This window comes from Syzygium oleosum, unplaced genomic scaffold (genome assembly GCF_021117445.2).
Source record: "Syzygium oleosum isolate NSW1041296 unplaced genomic scaffold, Sole_v2.1 Sole_v2.01, whole genome shotgun sequence".
Classification (NCBI taxonomy): Eukaryota; Viridiplantae; Streptophyta; class Magnoliopsida; order Myrtales; family Myrtaceae; genus Syzygium; species Syzygium oleosum.
In genome coordinates, this window is record NW_026607485.1 from 20109025 (window position 1) to 20128174 (window position 19150).

At 38.0% G+C, this 19150-nt stretch overlaps 1 protein-coding gene across 2 annotated transcripts; it reads left to right on the top strand.

Moving 5' to 3' along the window:
- The first annotated feature begins 8592 nt into the window (after positions 1-8592).
- Positions 8593-16062, top strand: LOC115694025 (uncharacterized). Of its 2 annotated transcripts, XM_056314783.1 has the most exons (11): positions 8621-8665; positions 8728-8776; positions 8963-9936; positions 10541-11204; positions 11285-11377; positions 12720-12920; positions 13560-13657; positions 14989-15085; positions 15214-15312; positions 15397-15534; positions 15696-16062. In XM_056314783.1, the coding sequence occupies exons 3-10, from the start codon at positions 8966-8968 to the stop codon at positions 15457-15459; spliced, it is 2286 nt and encodes a 761-aa protein (XP_056170758.1). In that variant the 5' UTR covers positions 8621-8665; positions 8728-8776; positions 8963-8965; the 3' UTR covers positions 15460-15534; positions 15696-16062. The 2 variants fall into 2 exon arrangements, with proteins under 2 accessions (XP_030476987.2, XP_056170758.1); XM_030621127.2 differs by having other exon boundaries at positions 8593-8776.
- Positions 16063-19150: the final 3088 nt, after the last annotated feature.

A 19150-nucleotide genomic window follows, 5' to 3' on the forward strand; every position in this document is an offset into this window, starting at 1 on the left:
GGTTCCCACCTAGGAACCTAGAACCGAACCAGGCAAGGTTGATTCCTAGTTTGTGAAACCGGGAATCTGCCCACCCGGTCCTAGAATTGGATCGAACTGTACCGACTGGTCTCATCCAGTTTCAGGGTTGGTCTCGGAACCAGTGATTTCTTATCTTCTTTTTTTATCGTTTCTTCTATTACCAATAAGTGGAAGTTTCCAACAATAAAAGAAAAACAATTTACTAATTAAAGTTTGCTTCAGAATAAAAAATATAAAAAAAAATTAAGTAATATTAGCTGTCCGAGCAGTCCAATCCCTTATGTGGAATCGGGAACCGGACCGATCCCCTTCGGAAATCACCTAGAATCAGGCGGTTCGGTCCGATTTCCGAATGGACCGGGACCGATGCACATCCCTAACCGTGATTGCTTGGATCAAGGCAAATAGATGTAGTCACCTAAATCGAGCTTGATCCGAGTTGGTGAGTGCTCGGCAATACCGTCCATCCATGAGCATGGGGAGGTGCGAGCAGAAAGACGGAAGAGAGGGTGTATTTCTCATTCTAACTTCTTAAGGTGTGTATGGAGCCAAAGTTTGGGTGGATTTAGCTACAACCCTTACTTTTCCCGTTTCTACCATTTTTTATTGCTCGCTTTTTGCTTATTTAAACAATATCTATCTGTCTGAATACTTCTATCAGAAGTTATTCTTTAAAAAGCATAAAGAAGCCCATGTTTTTCAATTTCACTCTAATTTAAACATAAATTATTCAAGTATATATCAAAATCTATTGTATTTCTTTTTTATCGAATTTACCTGAAAATAAAGGGAATATCTTTACTAATGGCCGTTTATCACTTAAATTAAATAAGCTATTCTTTAAACTATAAATAACGTGTTATGAATAATATTTATTTTGCCTTTTCCATTTTTCCATGTAAATTAATTAGATAAGTCATTTGAATGGTTATATTAAAAGTAATGCATTTTAGCAATTGATAAGAAAAAAATTTATTAAGTACAATCTTGTCACTTAATCGAGTAAGTCATACATAAAATTATAAATAAATGATTTGGGAATAAGATAAGTGTTTTGCTTTATTGCAATTTCACTCTAGTAAGGTACACATTTCTAACTTTTTCTCAATTAGCAAATTCGATTGTTATAGCCAAAATTAAGGAAAGTCTATTGTACTAAGGAAAAGATAGGCATTAGTCATTTAACTCTAATTTAAACATAAATTATTCAAGTAAATATCAAAATCTATTGCTTTATTTGCGACAAGCTATGTGCCTTGATCACTTCGTGGTTGCCTCATACTATCACATGATTGAGTGCAAAAAAACACACAAATTAAGCAAAAGTGACAATTAAGTTAAGAAAAGAAGACACTTCATGATGAAAAAGGAAAATTGCTAAGGTTTTTTGTCATGGATTCGACAAACAAAAATAGGTGTATACTCTTTGGATAACATGCACAATTGGGTAGCAGGGTGACTTTTGTCTTTATAATTATTAGGAATCTTTATGGAAAGTAATTGTGGATGAGCTTTAAGGGCAAATCAATCATATCAAAATAGAATTTTTCAAAAGGGTTGTGGAGAAATGTTATATTCGTTGGTAAAATATAATTTCCCTATCTATATTACCACGTATTTAAAAACCAAAACCTTAATAATCAAAAGATGAAAGAATAGAGTATATTGGAATTGATTGACTCGAAGGGCTCGAGAGGCTTGAAGATCTTTCGAGCGAGGTTGAGCAAAGCTTGTTGCCCGTTGGGCTAGTCCGACCAAGCCCGAACATAAAATGTTCTTGAATAGGTGAATACATGAATTATCAAGCTAGGGTTAGTGATATTATTCATTGACAAATCGATGGAGTTGCTTAGTGATTGACGGGCAAATTTGTTTACGGTTTTAAGCGTGCAATATAAATTCGATTTCCCCTTTGTTCGGGTCATCAATAAGGACGGATTTATGTTTTGAGTAGCCAGGGCTCTTATCCCAACTCGCTTCTCTCGAAGTTGTGATAAAAGTTCTAGTTTGAAAGGTCTTTTAGTATTTCAAGTAATTTTAAGCTATATTGACCTTGAAATGGACCGATAAAAGTTAATAACCAATCCTAGAACATAATCATTATGGATTAACAAAATATTAATTTTTATGGGACTTTTTAGGCGTAAGAACGTTGCTTTTATTTGTAAGACATATATAAGATAAGTGATTTCTTGGCAATTAAGGATCATGAGGAAAAGTGTCATAAAAGTTTTAAACTTATTGCATTTGTTCCAATTTAGTCCTAAACATTTTTTTGATAGCAATTTAGTCATAAACTTTTTGATATAGTCCTTTTGGCTAATTTTGGTTAGATATTACTGACATGAACATCGGCCAGCCTACATGGCACCGCCGGCATTGATGTTAACAATTTTAAATAATATTTTAATATTTTTTTCGATTTCTTTTTCTTTTTCCTTTCTTTTCTTTTATTTTTTTCCCTTTCCTTTTATCTTCCTCCAACTGGTCGCCAGAGCCAGCGATTGGCCAAAGGCAAGGGCCGATGAGGTCGAGGTGGCCAACGAGGCTCAACCTCGCCAGATCCACCAAGGTGGTGCCTTGCCCGGCTGCTAGAGGCTCGAGCCCTTGATAGAGGCCGCGAGGTTGCGGCCTTTGACCTCGCGCCTCTGGCGAGATCGGGCCTTGCCCATGGCCAGTGAGGTCGATGACCGGAGGAAGAAGAAAGGAAAAGAAAAGAAAAGAAAAGATAAATAAAAAATAAAAAATAATTCAAAAAATATTAAAATATTATGAAAAAGTATCCACGTTAGAGCCAGTCATATCACATAGACCGGCTAGCGTCCATGTCAGCAATATTCGACTAAAATTAACCGGAAAAACTAAATTGACACGACGTGAAAAGGTTTAGGACTAAATTGACACCAAAAGAAGGTTTAGGACTAAATTGGCATAAATGTAATAGGTTTAAAACTTTTCTGACACTTTTCTCGAGGATCATGTTTGCCTTGCTAAAAAAAATTCTAGATGCACTTGTGGTAAGTGATTCGAGCTCTAGCTCACGTCTTACTAAGTCCATGAAATTAGTGAGGTATTTCATGGATTGGGGTTAACCTACCTGAGATGGAAGGGAAATGAGTGGTGGCATTATTCTACGTCAAGTCATTTGTTAACTTTGAGGGCATAATAGCATTCGCTATTTTCCGAAGCGAGAGCCTATTGTCTCCTCCCATGTTTCTTATGATCTTGAGGGAAATCTGTGCCGTCCTGTTTGTGTCGATTGCGACGAGTAAACCCTCTCGAAGAGCCAGGAAGGCCCTTACCTCGGCACTACATAAGTCCAACTAAGTACCTGAGGGAGAATTCAAACAAGCATCCAAATGTGCGATTGAAGCAACATCTCCTCACACATATCAATTCGTTCGAGGGCAAGAAGGAGAGCTGAGTATTTGGATCCCAAGTGAAAGCCTCACTGGGCTAAGAGCCTTATGGTTTGTGAAGGTTTTCTTTTAATGTGATTCAACCTCTCAAACACGCTTTTCTCATCTTATTTTTTATGGCCAAATCCCCGAAAAACACAAGAACTTTGGCATGTAGGACAAAAATATTAGAAAATTCAAACGTAATTTTGTACGGCACTCACTTGAGTATCATAACTTTTTCTTCGATCACTTAAGTGTCATGACTTCTAAACAACGTTCACTTAAATGTCACAACTCTCAATCGATTATTTGAGTGTTATAACTTTCAAAAAAAGTTCACCCAAGTGTCGAAAATTCTATGTGGTGGGGCACTTGTGGTGAACATTTTAAAAAGGTTATGACGCTCAGATCCATACGAAAGTTATGATATTCAAGTACGCAATAAAAAAAAGTTATGGCGCTTAAACAAACGCTGTATGAAAGTTATGACAATTGTATGTCCTTTTCCAAAACCTTGACCAAGAACTAGGGCGTGGAAATATATAATGGGGAGGTAAGGCAAATGAGGAGCTTTGAAAGATTTAAATTCATGACCTCTTATTCTGATATCATGTGAAATTTTGCTTAAATTCATAACCGGAGAAAATCACATGTATATAAAGAGTATATAAACCTTATAGTCAAATGATGTAGGATATTTCAATACCTCCTCTCACATGCAAGCTGGATTAAGAATAGCACATGGAATTTGCGAGGTGAATGCACAAGCGAAATAAACTGAGGCAGAATGTGATTCTAATGCCATGCTAAAATGTCAAACCTAAAAAACTTAAACATTTCAACAAAGGCCAATTTAATATATATTCTAACATAACATACCTCACTTTTCAAGGGTTAATACTACCAAAAATCTCAAATTGGTACGCTCATTTCACATTTACTCAAAACTAATTTTTTTTCTACAAAAAATTTCTAAACCGGTACACTTGTTACAAATCTACGCTTCGTTAGCTACCATTCAATATCCCTATTATGTTACTAACGTGGAAATACATGTGGCAAGCAAATCACATGATCAAAGTCTGATGTAGATCCTGTTGAGAAAACCTCCTTATATATTTTGAAGTTGACAAAACTATCTAAGAGTTATTGTAAGTCTGACAAATACTTTTGAAATTTTTCTAAGTTCAAGAAGTCACTTTCTAGATGTCTAGACTTTACGATGATCAGAAGGAAAAGTCTAAGGTCTACATAGCAACAAACAAAGTTCAGACTTTGTATACAGCAGTTGAAGAATTTCAATCTATAATTGGAAACGAAAGGACAACCCACCCTGACTTTAATTCTGAATGGAAGTCAAGAATCAGACCTTATCCAGACTTTATTGCTAACTCAGAATGAACGCAACGGCTAGTAATCTGACTTGGGTTTCACAAATGGAAAGTCTTGATTGATTTGATCTTAAAAGGCTATTTTGCAAGGAACATTAATATTGCGGGATATCCTTAATTGATTGACAATCAATCCCACGACAAGTTTATTTCCAAATGAAGAAGCTCTACTTATGGAAACCAAAGTTCTTATTGTATGGGCAATCAGAATTAGCGGGATTTATATTTTGTCACTCAACGGCTACTCAATCCGTCTTATACAAATCTGTTTAAGGAGAAGATTGGAAGATGATCCTTTGAAGACTATCCAAGGGCTAGTTTGGAAGTGAATGAGTATAAAAGGAGATAAATTGTCGAAGAGCAGAAGAAGGGAGACAAAATCCAAAATTATCTATTCCAAAGTATGGGTAAACTCTTACTAGTTTTTACTCGTCTTTCCTAAGCTAAAATCTGTGATCTTAAGAGACTTGTTGTAAGAGAGATAGAGTGATCCATCTGAATATCACTCATAACTTGTAATCTTTTGATCGATCATCTAGTGAAATCCAATCAGTGGGCTGTCAGCGTGGGAGAGTGGACGTAGGCTTGATCTAAGCCGAACTACTATACATTTGTGTGCATATTTTCTCTTCCCTAAAACTCCTTTTATTGCACATTTATTTGTTTCCATTCAAAGTCTGATTAAAATTTGAACATTGTTCAGACATTACCTAAGATCAATTATTTCCACATTAAAATTGATCAATTACCATTCAAATCACATATTCACCCCCTCTGGGTGATATTTGCTAGTTTAATCAGATCCAACGTGGAAATTCAATATAAATGGGTCTTCTAACCAACGTCGTTTGGGAAGACAGATTTGAAGAGAATGAATCTGAATTTGGGAAATTGTTAAAATCAGCTAATTTTTCCTTAAGAGCTCCCTCACGTTTCGGAAATAAACTAAAATCGCCAATTTAGCTATAAATTTAATAGATTTGTCATAGATACCAATTTGAGGGTTTTTATGACATGACAATTAGTTTGGGGTAAATGAAAACATAATGTATCAGTTAGAGAATTTTTGCAATGCGAAAATTAGTTTTGGGTAAATGTGGCACTGGTGTACCAGTTTGAGATTTTTTATGATACGATTTAATTTAGAATAAATGTGGCACATATATACTAGTTTTGAATTTTTGGTGATAATAACCCTTTTTTCTTGAGTGGTCCTTCTAATCATTAAAGCATTCTAATCTTGATTATGCTAATTTTGATTGAAAGGAAAATGGAATCATACAATTGTAGTTTTAGGCTCCATTTATTTCGCGGAAAACATTTTCTTTATTTTCTGGTGTTTGGATCACTTAAGAAAATGAGTCAACAGAAAATATTTTCCTAGTCAATAGAAGAGGTTTTTCTACCAAAGTTTAAATTTAGGAAAACGATTTCCTCTTTAAAAAATCAGAAATCATTTTCTAAAATATAATTAGGTATCAGTGCTTGGACCAGAAACTCTATGCTTAGACACATGAACCCTGACTCTCATTCCTGGGCCTTTGGCAATGGGGCCGCGTCCTCGACGCTTAAAGGCCCGGCCTCTGTAGACTCAGGCCGAGGCGCTAGGGAGTCGAGCAAAAGCACCGCATTCTCAAGCTCAGTTCCGGTGGACCTAAGACCTATGCCGTGCTTGTACCCCGGAGTTGGGGATTCGGGCTTGAGACCCCAGTGCTCATGTCGAATACCTTGACCACCCATGCATAAGTCGCTAGTACTCGAATAATGTATGTCTATTTAAGAAATCAAATGAGATTTTCTTTACCAAACGATAGAAAATATTTTCCAATTCATTTTCAGATTTCAGCCAAACAATAAAAAATATTATTATTTTCCAAAATAATGATTTCTCGAAATACATTTTCCAAAATTGTCACATTTTCTACGAAACAAACTAAGCCTTAGTTCTAAGTCGATTTTAGATATACTGATCACCATTCAATGATCAACCAAATTCAGATACATATCATTCTTGGACTGTTATCAATCACAGTTGAATTTGTGAAGATAAAATTTGGATATGGCATTTTCAGGCAACCAAATCATCATCAAAGGTGGGATTAGGATTTCATTACAACCCTTTTAACAGGTCAGGACTTAATTGGCTATAACAGAGCATTATGTAATGATTTGGGCCATTGGCAAATATAAAGGACTGTTCAGCGCGCACTATTCTGCGGTCTTGAGTAGCACGCCAGCAAAATCAAGCGCAAGATGTTCCGATGCTAAGGCACACATACAGTTGGCAGGATCATTCGTAAGAAAGCAAAGAACTAAGACGAGTCAGTAAGAAAATATGCTACTCAATTGTATCAATCAATGATTTATATAATTCACATTAAAGGACTATTTGCATAGGAGAATTTGACTAGTTAAACCCCTAAAAAGCTTTACAGATATCATCCATACTAGCACGACTAGACATTACAAATGTTTGAGATAACAACACCATATATAAATTGCATCCACAAAGTTGTGGGTTGCACCTGAATTAACCATAGCCCATGTGATTGTGCCATTAATCTGTAAGTTCGCATACATTAAGGGACTATCGGAATTGGAGAGTTGAGTAGTCGAACCCCTAAAAAATGCTTTACGGACATCATTTATTTGAACACGAGAATACATTACAGGTGCTTGAAATGGTGCCATTTAAGTATATGACGAAAAATAAGAAAATTACAAAAAGTCTAAGATAACCCTAGGCTCCGTAGACGCGCGCTCGACCCAAACGACAATGGACAATGCGCTTTGGATAAGTCCGGATCAAGACACTCACGAAGAACTTGCGACACATGACAACCCTTTCATCAATTTGTTTGAGCATATATTTAGGAGGAGGAGAGGGCGGAAGCCCGCCTGTGTCTAGCTCGAGTGGCTAGGCCTATGATGCCATATCTCTATATGTTAATATTTTCGCGGGAAAATGACACAAATAATTCATAAACTTTGATCGAATGTGCAATTTGGTCCATAAACTTTTAATTTGTTAAATGTGTAATGTGGTCTATGAACTTTTGGTACATATTCAATTTAGTCCCTGAACTATATGAAAAATGTTCAATATTATTTATGAACTTGAATTAATGAAATGACAGCATTGAATATTTTCATATAATTTAGGGATTAAATTGAACATGTATAAAAAATCCAGGGACTACATTACACATTAAGCTAAAATTAATGGACCACATTGCACATTAAAGCAAAGTTCAAGGATCATTTGTGTCATTATCCATTTTTTCGCACACGGCAACGACGTATGTCGGCGATTCATGATATTAACAGATGTACACGATAAAAGAATTTGATTGATCAAATTGACAAAGATAGGAAACTCAATTGGTAAACGAAAAAAAATTTACGAAAACAATACTCGAAGGATTGACACTATCCTAACAAAACATCCGAAAGTATAATATATCGTATGATTAAAAATCAAAATTCAGTGACCTGATTGCAAAATTAGTGGACGGCCTCTAGTGGAATTTACGCGATTAATTCCGACGGTTTTGTTTTGCCAATCGTAAGTTTTATTTAAATTTTTCGTAAATATTCTTTTGTTAATTGAGTTGATTTTTTTATACAGAATAATTTTTCGATTTTTTCCACTGTACAGAATAATAGATTTGATTGGAATAAAACTTTTTTTTTATCAAAATTTGATTGGAATAATTTGAAAGGGAAGATTCAGCAATTTTGGGAAATTTAATTAATTTTTTTTAACCGCGATGTACGCATATGCCCTTTGTTCCTCACAGTCTCTTCTTCTTCCTCTTCTTCGTCTTCGTCTGTCATCACCACCTTCGGCGGCGGCGGCGGCGGCGGCGGCGGCTCTGTAAGTCGGTCTCCGTCCATTCCTTCTCCCCGATCGTCGGCGGCGGCGGCGGCCCTCGCGATTATCGCTTCGAGGCAATCGCACGGGTGAGTTCGTCTTCTTTTCGTGTTTCCCGCTGCTTCCCGTGCGCATCCGACGTAGGTTTCTTCCGATTTTCGCGTCGGCAAATCGGGGGAACGTTTCGCTTCTAGGTCTTCTGCTAGTTCTGTCTTTGCCTTGGGGGCTTGCTGCTTGTTTGGCGTTGCGGCTGATTCCGGACGTCTTGGTGTCAGATCATGGAGGATATGAATATGGACGTTCATCAAGCAGCTGAGGCGCCCGATACACCCGATAGATTGGACGCGCAGTGTGGTAGGAATGGAATTGAGGCGAAATTTGACTCGCCAGCGCCTGGTTCCTCGAGGTGTTCCGGGTCTTTAGATATGAAATCCCCGAATCGGGTTGGGAGCGGCGGGCGAGCAGCGAATGGGATCGGGCGGGACCCGAGATTGCAGATGCGCCCTCCGAAAAGGATTGTGAATGCCATTGAATTCGGTCGCCGGGGCGACTCCGTTGGTGACTCGTCGGCGGATAATTCGAGTGCTTCGAAGCACCACTTGTTCAGGAGAGCAGCTGGAAAGGGGCACATTAAACCTGACTCCAGACATTCTTCTGGCGCTGAGAATATGGAGAGAGGGAAGGCTGCTTCTATCGGAGTTCCTAGGTCGTTTGCTTCCACAGAAAAAGGCGCTGCTTTGAATGTGATTCGAGGCAATGGGCACAACGGATTTGTGAAAATGGATGCGCCGCTTGGTGATTCAGAAGGTTTTCTAGCTGATGGTTTTAGAAGAGTAGAAATAAAAACTGATCATGAACGTTCGTACCCTTGTTCTGATTCTTTTCAGACATCGAACAGGTTCAGTAAGGGCAAAGAGAAGCTAGATGAAAGTGCATGCAAATATGCTGGTTCAGATATGTTTGGTGAGAAATCATTTGATGTGCCAAGTGATTTGCATGAAAAATCTTCAAATTGCGTATCTCAGTCTCCTAAAAGTGTTTCTTTTCTGAGACATATTGGGCAGAAAAGGTTGGTCAGAAATGGTTGTATCTCTCCACTTAATATAGCAACAAGGGAAAAAGAATTAGCTGAAAAAAAGAGCAGTAATGCTGAGGATAGTACTCCTGATAGAAATAAAGGAAAAGGGATATTGATGCATCCTTGTACATCAGAGAAGCAAGAGGCAAAACTTTCAGATATCTCGACCAGGTAGTACATTCAGATGCTATGTGAATTGCATTAAGAAACTTGAATATGTTATATTTTCCAATGATATTCAATTGTCTAGATGATAATCTTGCTTTGCATTGTAGATGCGACATTTTTTCTAGTCTCCTTATGCATAACCTTTTTAACCATTTTACCTTCCTAAATGGGTACAATTTGCGTCTATAAATTCCTCAATGCTAGTGTTAGGGCTAAATCTGCAACTGTTGCATCTTTCTTATAGAGAATTCCCGGAGGAAGAGTTTTTTTGTTCATACTGACCGTATATCTCTGACAATCATGAACATTCTGAAAACGAATTGTTGGGTATGATAAACATACCTGTGCTTTTGGCAGACTTCTCTATGTGTTTGGGTTTCAAGCAATGGAAAAATCTCTTTTGCATGAAGACCATATTTGGTTGCATGGACTGATATTTAAAGAGGTTTTGCTGCAATTAATTTGAAGAACTGGTCTAGTTTAGAATAAATGAACTTGTGTTGCTTTCTTATTGACCCCAAGAGTCTCAATGGGCGAATTAGATGTCATCCATTTTGTCAGCTCTTTATTTGCAGACTGTCAACTCACATGGTTGGTCACTGTGCAGGAGACCTATTATTCGTGGGGAGGATAAGGGAACAAATGACACCACTGTTAATTTGGATGAACAATGTGAGAGATTTGGTGGATGGAGAACTACACATGCCCATACTAAGAAAGCACGCCATGGCTCTGAAGCTGACGTTTTGCTTTCTGGGGGAACTGATAGTGCTGGAAACTTATTCCAGAACCGTGATAATATGATGGGGAAAAGAACAAGCAGCTATCCTCATAACAGCAGTAGTTGTGGCAATTTTGCAAACAAGAATTCTGATATTGTTTCTGAGGTAGGCCAAACACATGGATGGCCAAGTTCTACAAGAAGTTCCACTAGAAGGCAAAACAAGAGGGAAGTATCTTTTGGGAATGGCAATTCTTGCAACAGATTAGTTTCCAATAACTCAGAAATTATCAACCTGGTCTCTCCCGGGGATTCTAGAAATCCATCATCTGCTAGACAACATAGGCGTCAATATCAAGGAGCTTCTTCTTCAGTTATTGAAATTGATGACACTTCACCTGGAATGAGTCAATCTGGTGGTACTATTCTAGATACTCTCAACAGTTTTGAGTCAGATTCTAGGGCGAGACAACTGGAAGCAGACGAGATGCTGGCTCGTGAACTTCAAGAACAACTGTATAATGATTCACCGATGCTTGGAAATGAGGAGGTTGTGCTATTGTTTATCTAATGTTGAGATTGTAGCTTGTATGTTTTTAGCTTATAAATTGTTTGTCGGCATTTGAGCAGATGGATGAATACCTGGCTAGATTACTACAGCAGGAGGGGAATGTAGGTGGAAATTCATCTACTTCTGTTAGAAGTCGTCGTCGAACTGGTCATGTAAGTGCAATCGTAAAGTTCAATCTTTTCTTCGTTGCTCATTCAAGTAGAGGTGCCATTCTTTTCTCCTTTGGGGGGTAAGTAAAAAACGTCAATCATCCAAGAGGCAGGGTGGATTGCATCCTGCAATATGACAAACTATGAATACCTTACATCAGCCATAGTTCCACATTCGTTCCACATTTAACAACCAAAGATCTTATATTTGAGCTAGTTATCATTCCGATATCATTGGATGACAATCTGTTTGCATCACATACAATCGACTAAAAGATTGTATTTATATTATGACAAATGTTACGTCATCAATTCTTTTATTCGTTACAGCCCATATGTGATAGAGATTGGCACAACAAGCTAGTGTAAGTATCAAAGTAGGCAAAGCTTTCCCTTTAAGATGTTCTGCAACCCAAATCAAACTCCTGATTCCAGCCTGCTACTCTCTTAATAAAATGACAACCAAAGAAAAGATGATCTGTTGTCATCACTCAATTGGTAAAACACGGAAAGGCTTGGTATCAAGCTTTCACTTGATTATTTTGATAGTCTATTGTGTATAGCAAGCCAACTAGTAAAGCTATGCTTAGAAATTTTAAGATAAGTCGAATCAGTTTGATTGGTTATGATTGCACCAGTAAAGGTGTGGAGACCTCTTTTTTTCCAAAGAAGAGGAAAAAGTATGTTACAACTTTATGTCTCTCCTCAATTTAAGTGCCAACTATGGTCTTTCCTGTGACTCTTGGTTTTCTGAAACTTACACTTGATTGGATGCTTAGCTTCTGCTATATGCATGAAGATATTCCAATGCTTGGTGGAGCTATGTCAATTTGAGAATTACCTCAGAGAGTTGAGAATAATTAATTTGTCATATGGAGCTTCTTTTGACTTAATGCCTCAGAGTTGCATCTCCAATTTTTCTTTTACGAAAAGAACTATTGCCATGCTAACTATTTGGTACTTAGGAAATAACTTCATTTCAGGAGATTGGCTCTCCCGATATTGATCTATCCAATGCATGCGTTACCTGAGGGCTGTTGGCTCTATGTAGATTACTGATACGATCTCTAGTTTGGAGTGCCCTCTATTTGTAACAATTGTCTTTTTTTCTTTAAATTAAAGTACACTTAAGCTTATTAAGTGAAATGTTCAATCTAGGAAATGGCTTAGTTTTGAGAATCCTGAGCTTATTCAAGCATGTTGAGCTTGGACAAAATTGAGTGAAATGGATTGAATGATATGTTAATCTGGCAATTCATATGATCTTTTAACTTCTAGAGTTGCATCTACTTGGCAATGAAATGTTGATACTATGAAAGATCATTGTTTTCTTGTATGTCTGCAGGGAAATTCAATCCAAACACGTTCACGAAGGCAACCCCTGCCACGGTCTTTTCAAAACCTTTCAAATAGGAGAGGTACCGAGACACGAGTTCCTGTGCGTGCAAGACTTCAGCAGTCTAGGAGGCCCATTTCTAGATCGCCCTCTTCATTTATATCTGGGGAGAGGTCTCTTCATTTTCCATTAAATATGGATCTCGACATGGTAACTCCTGTGTCTTTATAAAATTTTTTAAGTTTCTTTTCTTGTATCTTCCCTTGTAAGCAGTGACATTTGATCCTATGAAGATACATCTGATGTTTAGATAATTATGTTACTAATGCGAATGACATGTGATGAATAGAGTGGCCTTCCCATACCGATGGGAATCTCTATCAATTATGGAACTAGACCAAGCCAAACGCAACTTCTGAAAGAAAAGCAATCCCAACCTTTTGAACCTCCCTTAGGAAAGTCGGGAAGTTAACTTAGACATGAATACTTTACTGGCTTTAATGGTTTTCACTTCCCATTGCTAAATCATGTTGTTACTCACAATGTCAATTGGGTTTCGGTTCGGGTTGTTGGTTTGTTGAAAGACATAAATATGGAATGTGAGTCATGGGGTGGGGGATATTTGATTTATGTCTTCGGTATCTGTTCTTTTCACTTCATTTATTTGATTGAATCTGTCAATTGTCAATCTGTGTTGGTTGCACTGCAAATTCTGATGGCATGATATAGTTTATTTCTTTGGAAGAGGTTCTTTTTGTCCAGTTTGTGATCTGGTTATGTTTGCCTGCTGGCTGTTTTACATAGGCTGAGTTTGTCACGGCTAATTGAAAATTGGCCTTTGATTTATAGAGGATGGATATGTTGGAAGCACTGGAAGCTGCATTGGGAGACGTCAGTGACATAGGATTATCCAGTAGCATTTTTCAAACTCAGCGTGATTTTAATGAGTAAGATCTCTATCTATTTATTCACTGACGTGGACTTTCATGCTATTTGTTATTTAAAGTCGGCGGTTGATTTTTTGTGTATCTTTGGCATCTCAGTCTTCAGATTGGTTATTTGTGGTTTTTGACTGAACATCTCGTTTATGCAAGTGCTTACTTAATCAAGATTGTATACTTAGGTCCAGGCTTCGCCATTGCTTGTGTTAGATGCTGTGCATCAGGTTATTTTCATACTATCATAAGTGCTGCCTGAACTTGGTTTCTTTCTGTGATTGGTATTGTAGGAAAATTGATCCTTTTCACCTGGAAGACAAGTATGTTTGACTGAAGTAATGTGAAAATTTTCCTAAAGTTTTTTGCTTAACACGGAAATATAAATGGATGAATTTAAGACACAATAAAGCCAGTTCTTTTTAATACACTTTCTTAAGAAATAGTAGAGGTGCAGTTATTTGCATTGATGTTTGTGCTTAGTCCATCTGTAGAATAAAGCGGTATGTGGATATGTCAAAGATCACCTACTGAGCTTTCTCACTGTGTAAGCTTATTGTAGTTATATTGGTCATCAATTGTTAAATTCTTAATTTATATATGTTATGTATCTGGCAGGCAGCAATCTGTCTTTCTTTTGATTGACCTTTCGTTCTTGTCAAAGATATTACTTTGGACGATGATACTGATAAAAGAGTTTGTCCATTTTTTTTAGACAGATTTTTCTTGTTCTTCTAGATATCTATGGTTACGGGGATGTTAAAAAATTGTTGTTAAGTGAACTCGAATAAATTGCCGAATGCCATGTTGGAAGCACGTAGCAAACTGCTGTAATGCGCATATATTTAACTCTACAGTCAATGAGGTTGGAGGGTGTTGGGTATCTAGAGTTGAATTTGTGAGAGGTTGAATTAAATTTGGGAGCCAGGGACAAGGGTTGCTATATGGCCAATTTGAGTTAGTCATCCGAGCTTCCTGACGCCATGGAAAGAATTAGCAGCCTGCACTGGACATGCACCTTGTAGTTGGGCATATTCAGTGACCATCATGCTCCTCGTTGTTAGCACATCTCAGAAAGATGTACCCCATAAACTTTTGAAGTGAATTTTTCACTTCACTTGCCTGAATTGGCATGATATTGCTTTTTAAACAGTCTAATGATGTGTTCTGAGGATTTTGTGATTATGTAATTTTCGGATCTTCATTTGTTATTTAGAACTGATTTTCATTCTTTCTGAGGTTTCATATGGTACCACTGCACATGATTCTGGCTTTCACTTGGACCAGAAAACTTTCTTATAAAGCACATAATAATAACTATGGGGTCTTTTGTTGTCGTGCAGATATGACTATGAAATGCTGCTGGCACTTGATGAGAACAACCGTAATGTTGGCACCTCTGATAATCAGATTAATAGTTTGCCGGAGTCAAAAGTGCAGGTGAATATTTTTATATACAGGGAAGTTCTATTTGTAATTTGGTAGGAGGGGTGTCTTGGGGGTGGGATAGCGTTTTTGCTTTAAGTATTATCTGCCATTTTTTAAGCATTCATTTATGTTTCTCGCAGACCGATGTCTTTGAAGAAGCCTGCGCAATATGTCTGGACACCCCCACAATTGGGGATACAATACGGCACCTTCCTTGCTTGCACAAATTTCATAAAGATGTGAGTGCTTCATTCAATTGTGACATAGATTTCTTTTTGAGGGAGCTTTAACATGTCTGACAACTTTTTTACTTCATTCGGCAGTGTATTGATCCCTGGCTCCGCAGAAGTACGTCTTGCCCTGTCTGTAAGTCGTCGATAACGTGATTTGCAGTGGAACTGTAGAAGGCAGTAATTATAGTGCGGCTGGTTATGCAAAACTAAAGCGTACTCTATTTGATGGTAATGATAGATTACTTTTCCCTGCTTATAATTCACTATCTTAAGTTTACTAAAAGTAGCATAAAGCTAGCTATATAGGCTGTGAGTTAGAATTTTATGGCTTCATTTGTTCTTTTCTAGGCTTGTAGTGGATATAAGATTGTCTTTCTTGTTGCCTGTAGGTTGATCTAATTGAAGCACACCCAGTTCTTATGGTACATTTTCTTGCGAATTGGCTTCCCATGGATTTCCTATTCGGGAGTCTGGATAAATGGCTCTTCGAATTGGGTTGTATTGGTGACCTAGCTGACCAAGTAATTGTGGGTTTGTATCAAAATGAAGCTTGCTGTTGTACTACTGTGGTGCTGGCATCTTTTTGTGGCCATGTGGCTAAGGTATCTATTTTGTGTATGAGCAGCCTTTTTTCTGGGTGAACCTTTAGGGGCAGGGATGTGTAATCAAATCAAAATTAATTAGACGGTGCATTGGTGGAGCTGCATTGAGATTGTTACTGTGCTATGATATGAGCAAGAAGAAATTTTCAATTTAGATAGTATTGTGGTTTCTATCCTATGAGCTCCAATCTAATTGTTGGGAAATCAGCACTGCAATATGATGAGACCATGCGGATGCTTTTGCAGTTATCTTCTGGGAAAAAGAATTGGCAAGATATCGGCATCCCTTAACCTTACTCATCAAGGAGATCTGTTTTTGTTCTGAGCAAAAGGGAAAAGGTTCCCATGTGTTGGCTCCCGGTCTAGATATCAATCTTTGGTCGATGCATCTTTAGATGAGCTCGTCATGAAAGGATGGTGCAGAGTTTTACTTTAAAGCGAAAAAGACGCGAAGAGTAGTCTGTTCTTTCCCTATGAAAGTGCAAAAATTTTTTGGCTCCACTGACTCATAAGAATTGTCCATTTCTACTGTTTCTCGATCATATAACAATAATGGATTCTGTCGGTTGTGGTCAACTGATTACTGATCTTTGCCTCTACTTTTTTTGGGATTTATGTCAAGAGGTTGTCTTAAGGTCTTTGCAGAAACCCAGGGTATATCAATCTCATGAACACTTGAAGTTGTCTGAGCTGCGGATGTCCGCTCTTGCTTGGTGCTCCCAAGTAAATACCGCTTTTTGTATGTTTTACCTCGAATAGTTAGTGTGATTCATGCACTTGTTCAGTGCGTTCCAGTTTGATTCTCTGTTAGGAAATATGTTAGTGAGGGTGGAATAGTCATTTTATAGTTAGAGGGTTTGCTCGTATATATATTCTTATAATCCCTTTGTTCATCTCCTTAAACATGGTATCGGTGCCTACAGAAAACTCTTACCCCTTGAGGTCACCGGAGCAACCGCCGAACCCTAGTGTGTGATTCTCGTGACCCAATCGCTTCCGCCATCTCCTCCATCTAGTTACAGGCCTGCGATCCCTTCCAAGCCTCGATTCGGTCTTGTCCATCGTCGGTCAACTCAGCTGAGCCTCGATTCATCGCAATTGAGTCAACTTGCTATGTGACTTCTTGTCATAGGGTTTTGGAAGCTGCCATTGCAATATAGGGTTTCAACTACTCAGCCCTCTTTCGATTGACACTGTAAATTGTGTTGAAGTAACCTTGGTCGAAACTATGGTTTGACTACTAGGGTTTGAAGCGAAGCTTAAAAAAAAAGATCTTGTCCAATGCTCTCACATGGTTTCTTGTTGCAGTCTATTGATCCTTGAAGTGTTGGATGGTCAACAGTAATTCTTCAATCCCAATTCGATGATTTTATGAGTTTTTGATAAATTATTGTGATTAGTGGTGATTCGATTGAACCATCACTTGCGGGGATAAATTTGTGGATGATTGGTTATTGTGACGTTGTTCTTGGGTTCAATCGTATCCTTTGTTCATTGATGGCTGTTATTGGACCCTCTGCTGGTTTGACACGTTTTCAATGGACCTTTGTCAATTTGGATGGAACTAATTATCCATCTTAGTCTAGTCGAAGTTTGTCTTACTACCACCAAACATACATCTACGGTCCCCTTAGATCAAAGGAAGGCAGCTAATTGGATTGCTAGAAATGCACTGAACTGTAGTCTTTTATGGAATAGTATGGATTCTAAATTTAGTCCTCACTTCATTCAGTGCAACTTTGCTAAGGAAGTTTGGGGAAAGTGTGCCTTACTTTATTCTAGACTGAATAATGACACGAGTATGTGACACGTGAGAGGCACTATTTGATCTTCAGCGTAAAGATCAATCTTTATGTGAGTGTTATGCTCGTTTCATAACACTTTGCCGGCAATTGGATACTTATCTTCCAATTTTGGACGATCCGACTATTCTAGTTAAACGCCAAGAGATCATTCGAGTGATACTGTTTCTCAAGGTATTGGGCCTTGAATATTCCTCCCTGTGTCAGCACGTTACATCTCAAAGCTCCCTTCCTACAATGGATGAAGTTTTTTCCCGAGCTCTTCATTCGACACTTCTTAAAAAGATCTCCACCACGGCTTTATAGACAAGTGCTATGATTTCTCATGGCTCTAGTGGATGTGGAGCCAGTGGTCATGGTTACTGGGGTCATGGACGTGGTTTTGCTCAGAGTGGAGGTCATGGAGGCCGTGATGGAGGTATTGGTAGTTGTGGCTCCCGCTATTGTAATCATTGTTAAAGGGCTAGACATACAAAGGGTTATTGCTACACTCTTTGTCTCGACCTCCAACCTACTTTTGCTGCCAATGCAGAGGTGGAAGATTCCCCCTTCACCGGCTCCACCATATTCTACTAGTGTGCATAATACAGGTGATTCTTTTACATTGACACGTGCTGAGTACGATACATTGGTTCGCCCACTAAGTGCCAGGTTCTTCAGCTTCTACTACAAATTTGGCACAAACCTCAGAAGGTAGTTCATCCTCTTTACTTTTTGCAACGTTCGACTCCTAGGTTATAGAATCTGAAGCTACTCATCATATAACTGGTAACTCTAAGTTGTTGTCTTCATTTCATTCCACATCTCTTGGGGTGTCAGATTCTGTTACATTTGTTGATGGCTCACAATCTTAGATTACTAGTGCTGGAGTTGCTCATTTGAGTCCCTCTCTTTCTTTGTTATCTATCTATCATCTTAAATCTCCATTTAAGTTTATTTCTGTCAACTAAATTATTCAGTGACCTTTTCCTCTTCTCGTTGTGTTTTTCATGAGTCTGAGTCTGTCAACTAAATTGTTCAATGCCGAACAATCTTCGGCGTTTATTTCCTGAGTCTAAGTCTGAGTCTGTGAGTTCCTTTTAGTGTGAAGCTTGTCAGTTTAGTAAACACCATAGGGTGTCTTTTCCTTATCGCATTCAGAGTCGTGTGTTTAGTCCATTTGAGCTGGTTCAATCAGATGTATGGGATCCGTGTCGTGTTTTGCTATCTCTGGTTTCAGATATTTTGTTATATTCATGGATGATTTTTCCCAGATGACTTGATTGTTCTTAATAAAAGATCGTACTGAGATTTTTCATTGCTTTCGCCTATTCTATTTTGAAGTGTTGAATCCTTCTGTGAAAACTTTGTGATTAGATAATGCTAAAGAGTATCTTGCCACCACTTCTGGTTTTCAACCATTTTTTTATTCTCATGATATTATTCATCAAACTTCCTATA

Bases quoted from the DNA above. Each gene is read 5' to 3' on its own strand.
- LOC115694025 (XM_030621127.2), top strand. From the start codon at position 8,594: ATGCCCTTTGTTCCTCACAGTCTCTTCTTCTTCCTCTTCTTCGTCTTC. The intron at 8,777-8,962 runs GTGAGTTCGTCT...TCTTGGTGTCAG, and splicing joins GCTTCGAGGCAATCGCACGG to ATCATGGAGGATATGAATAT. The intron at 11,205-11,284 runs GTTGTGCTATTG...GCATTTGAGCAG, and splicing joins CGATGCTTGGAAATGAGGAG to ATGGATGAATACCTGGCTAG.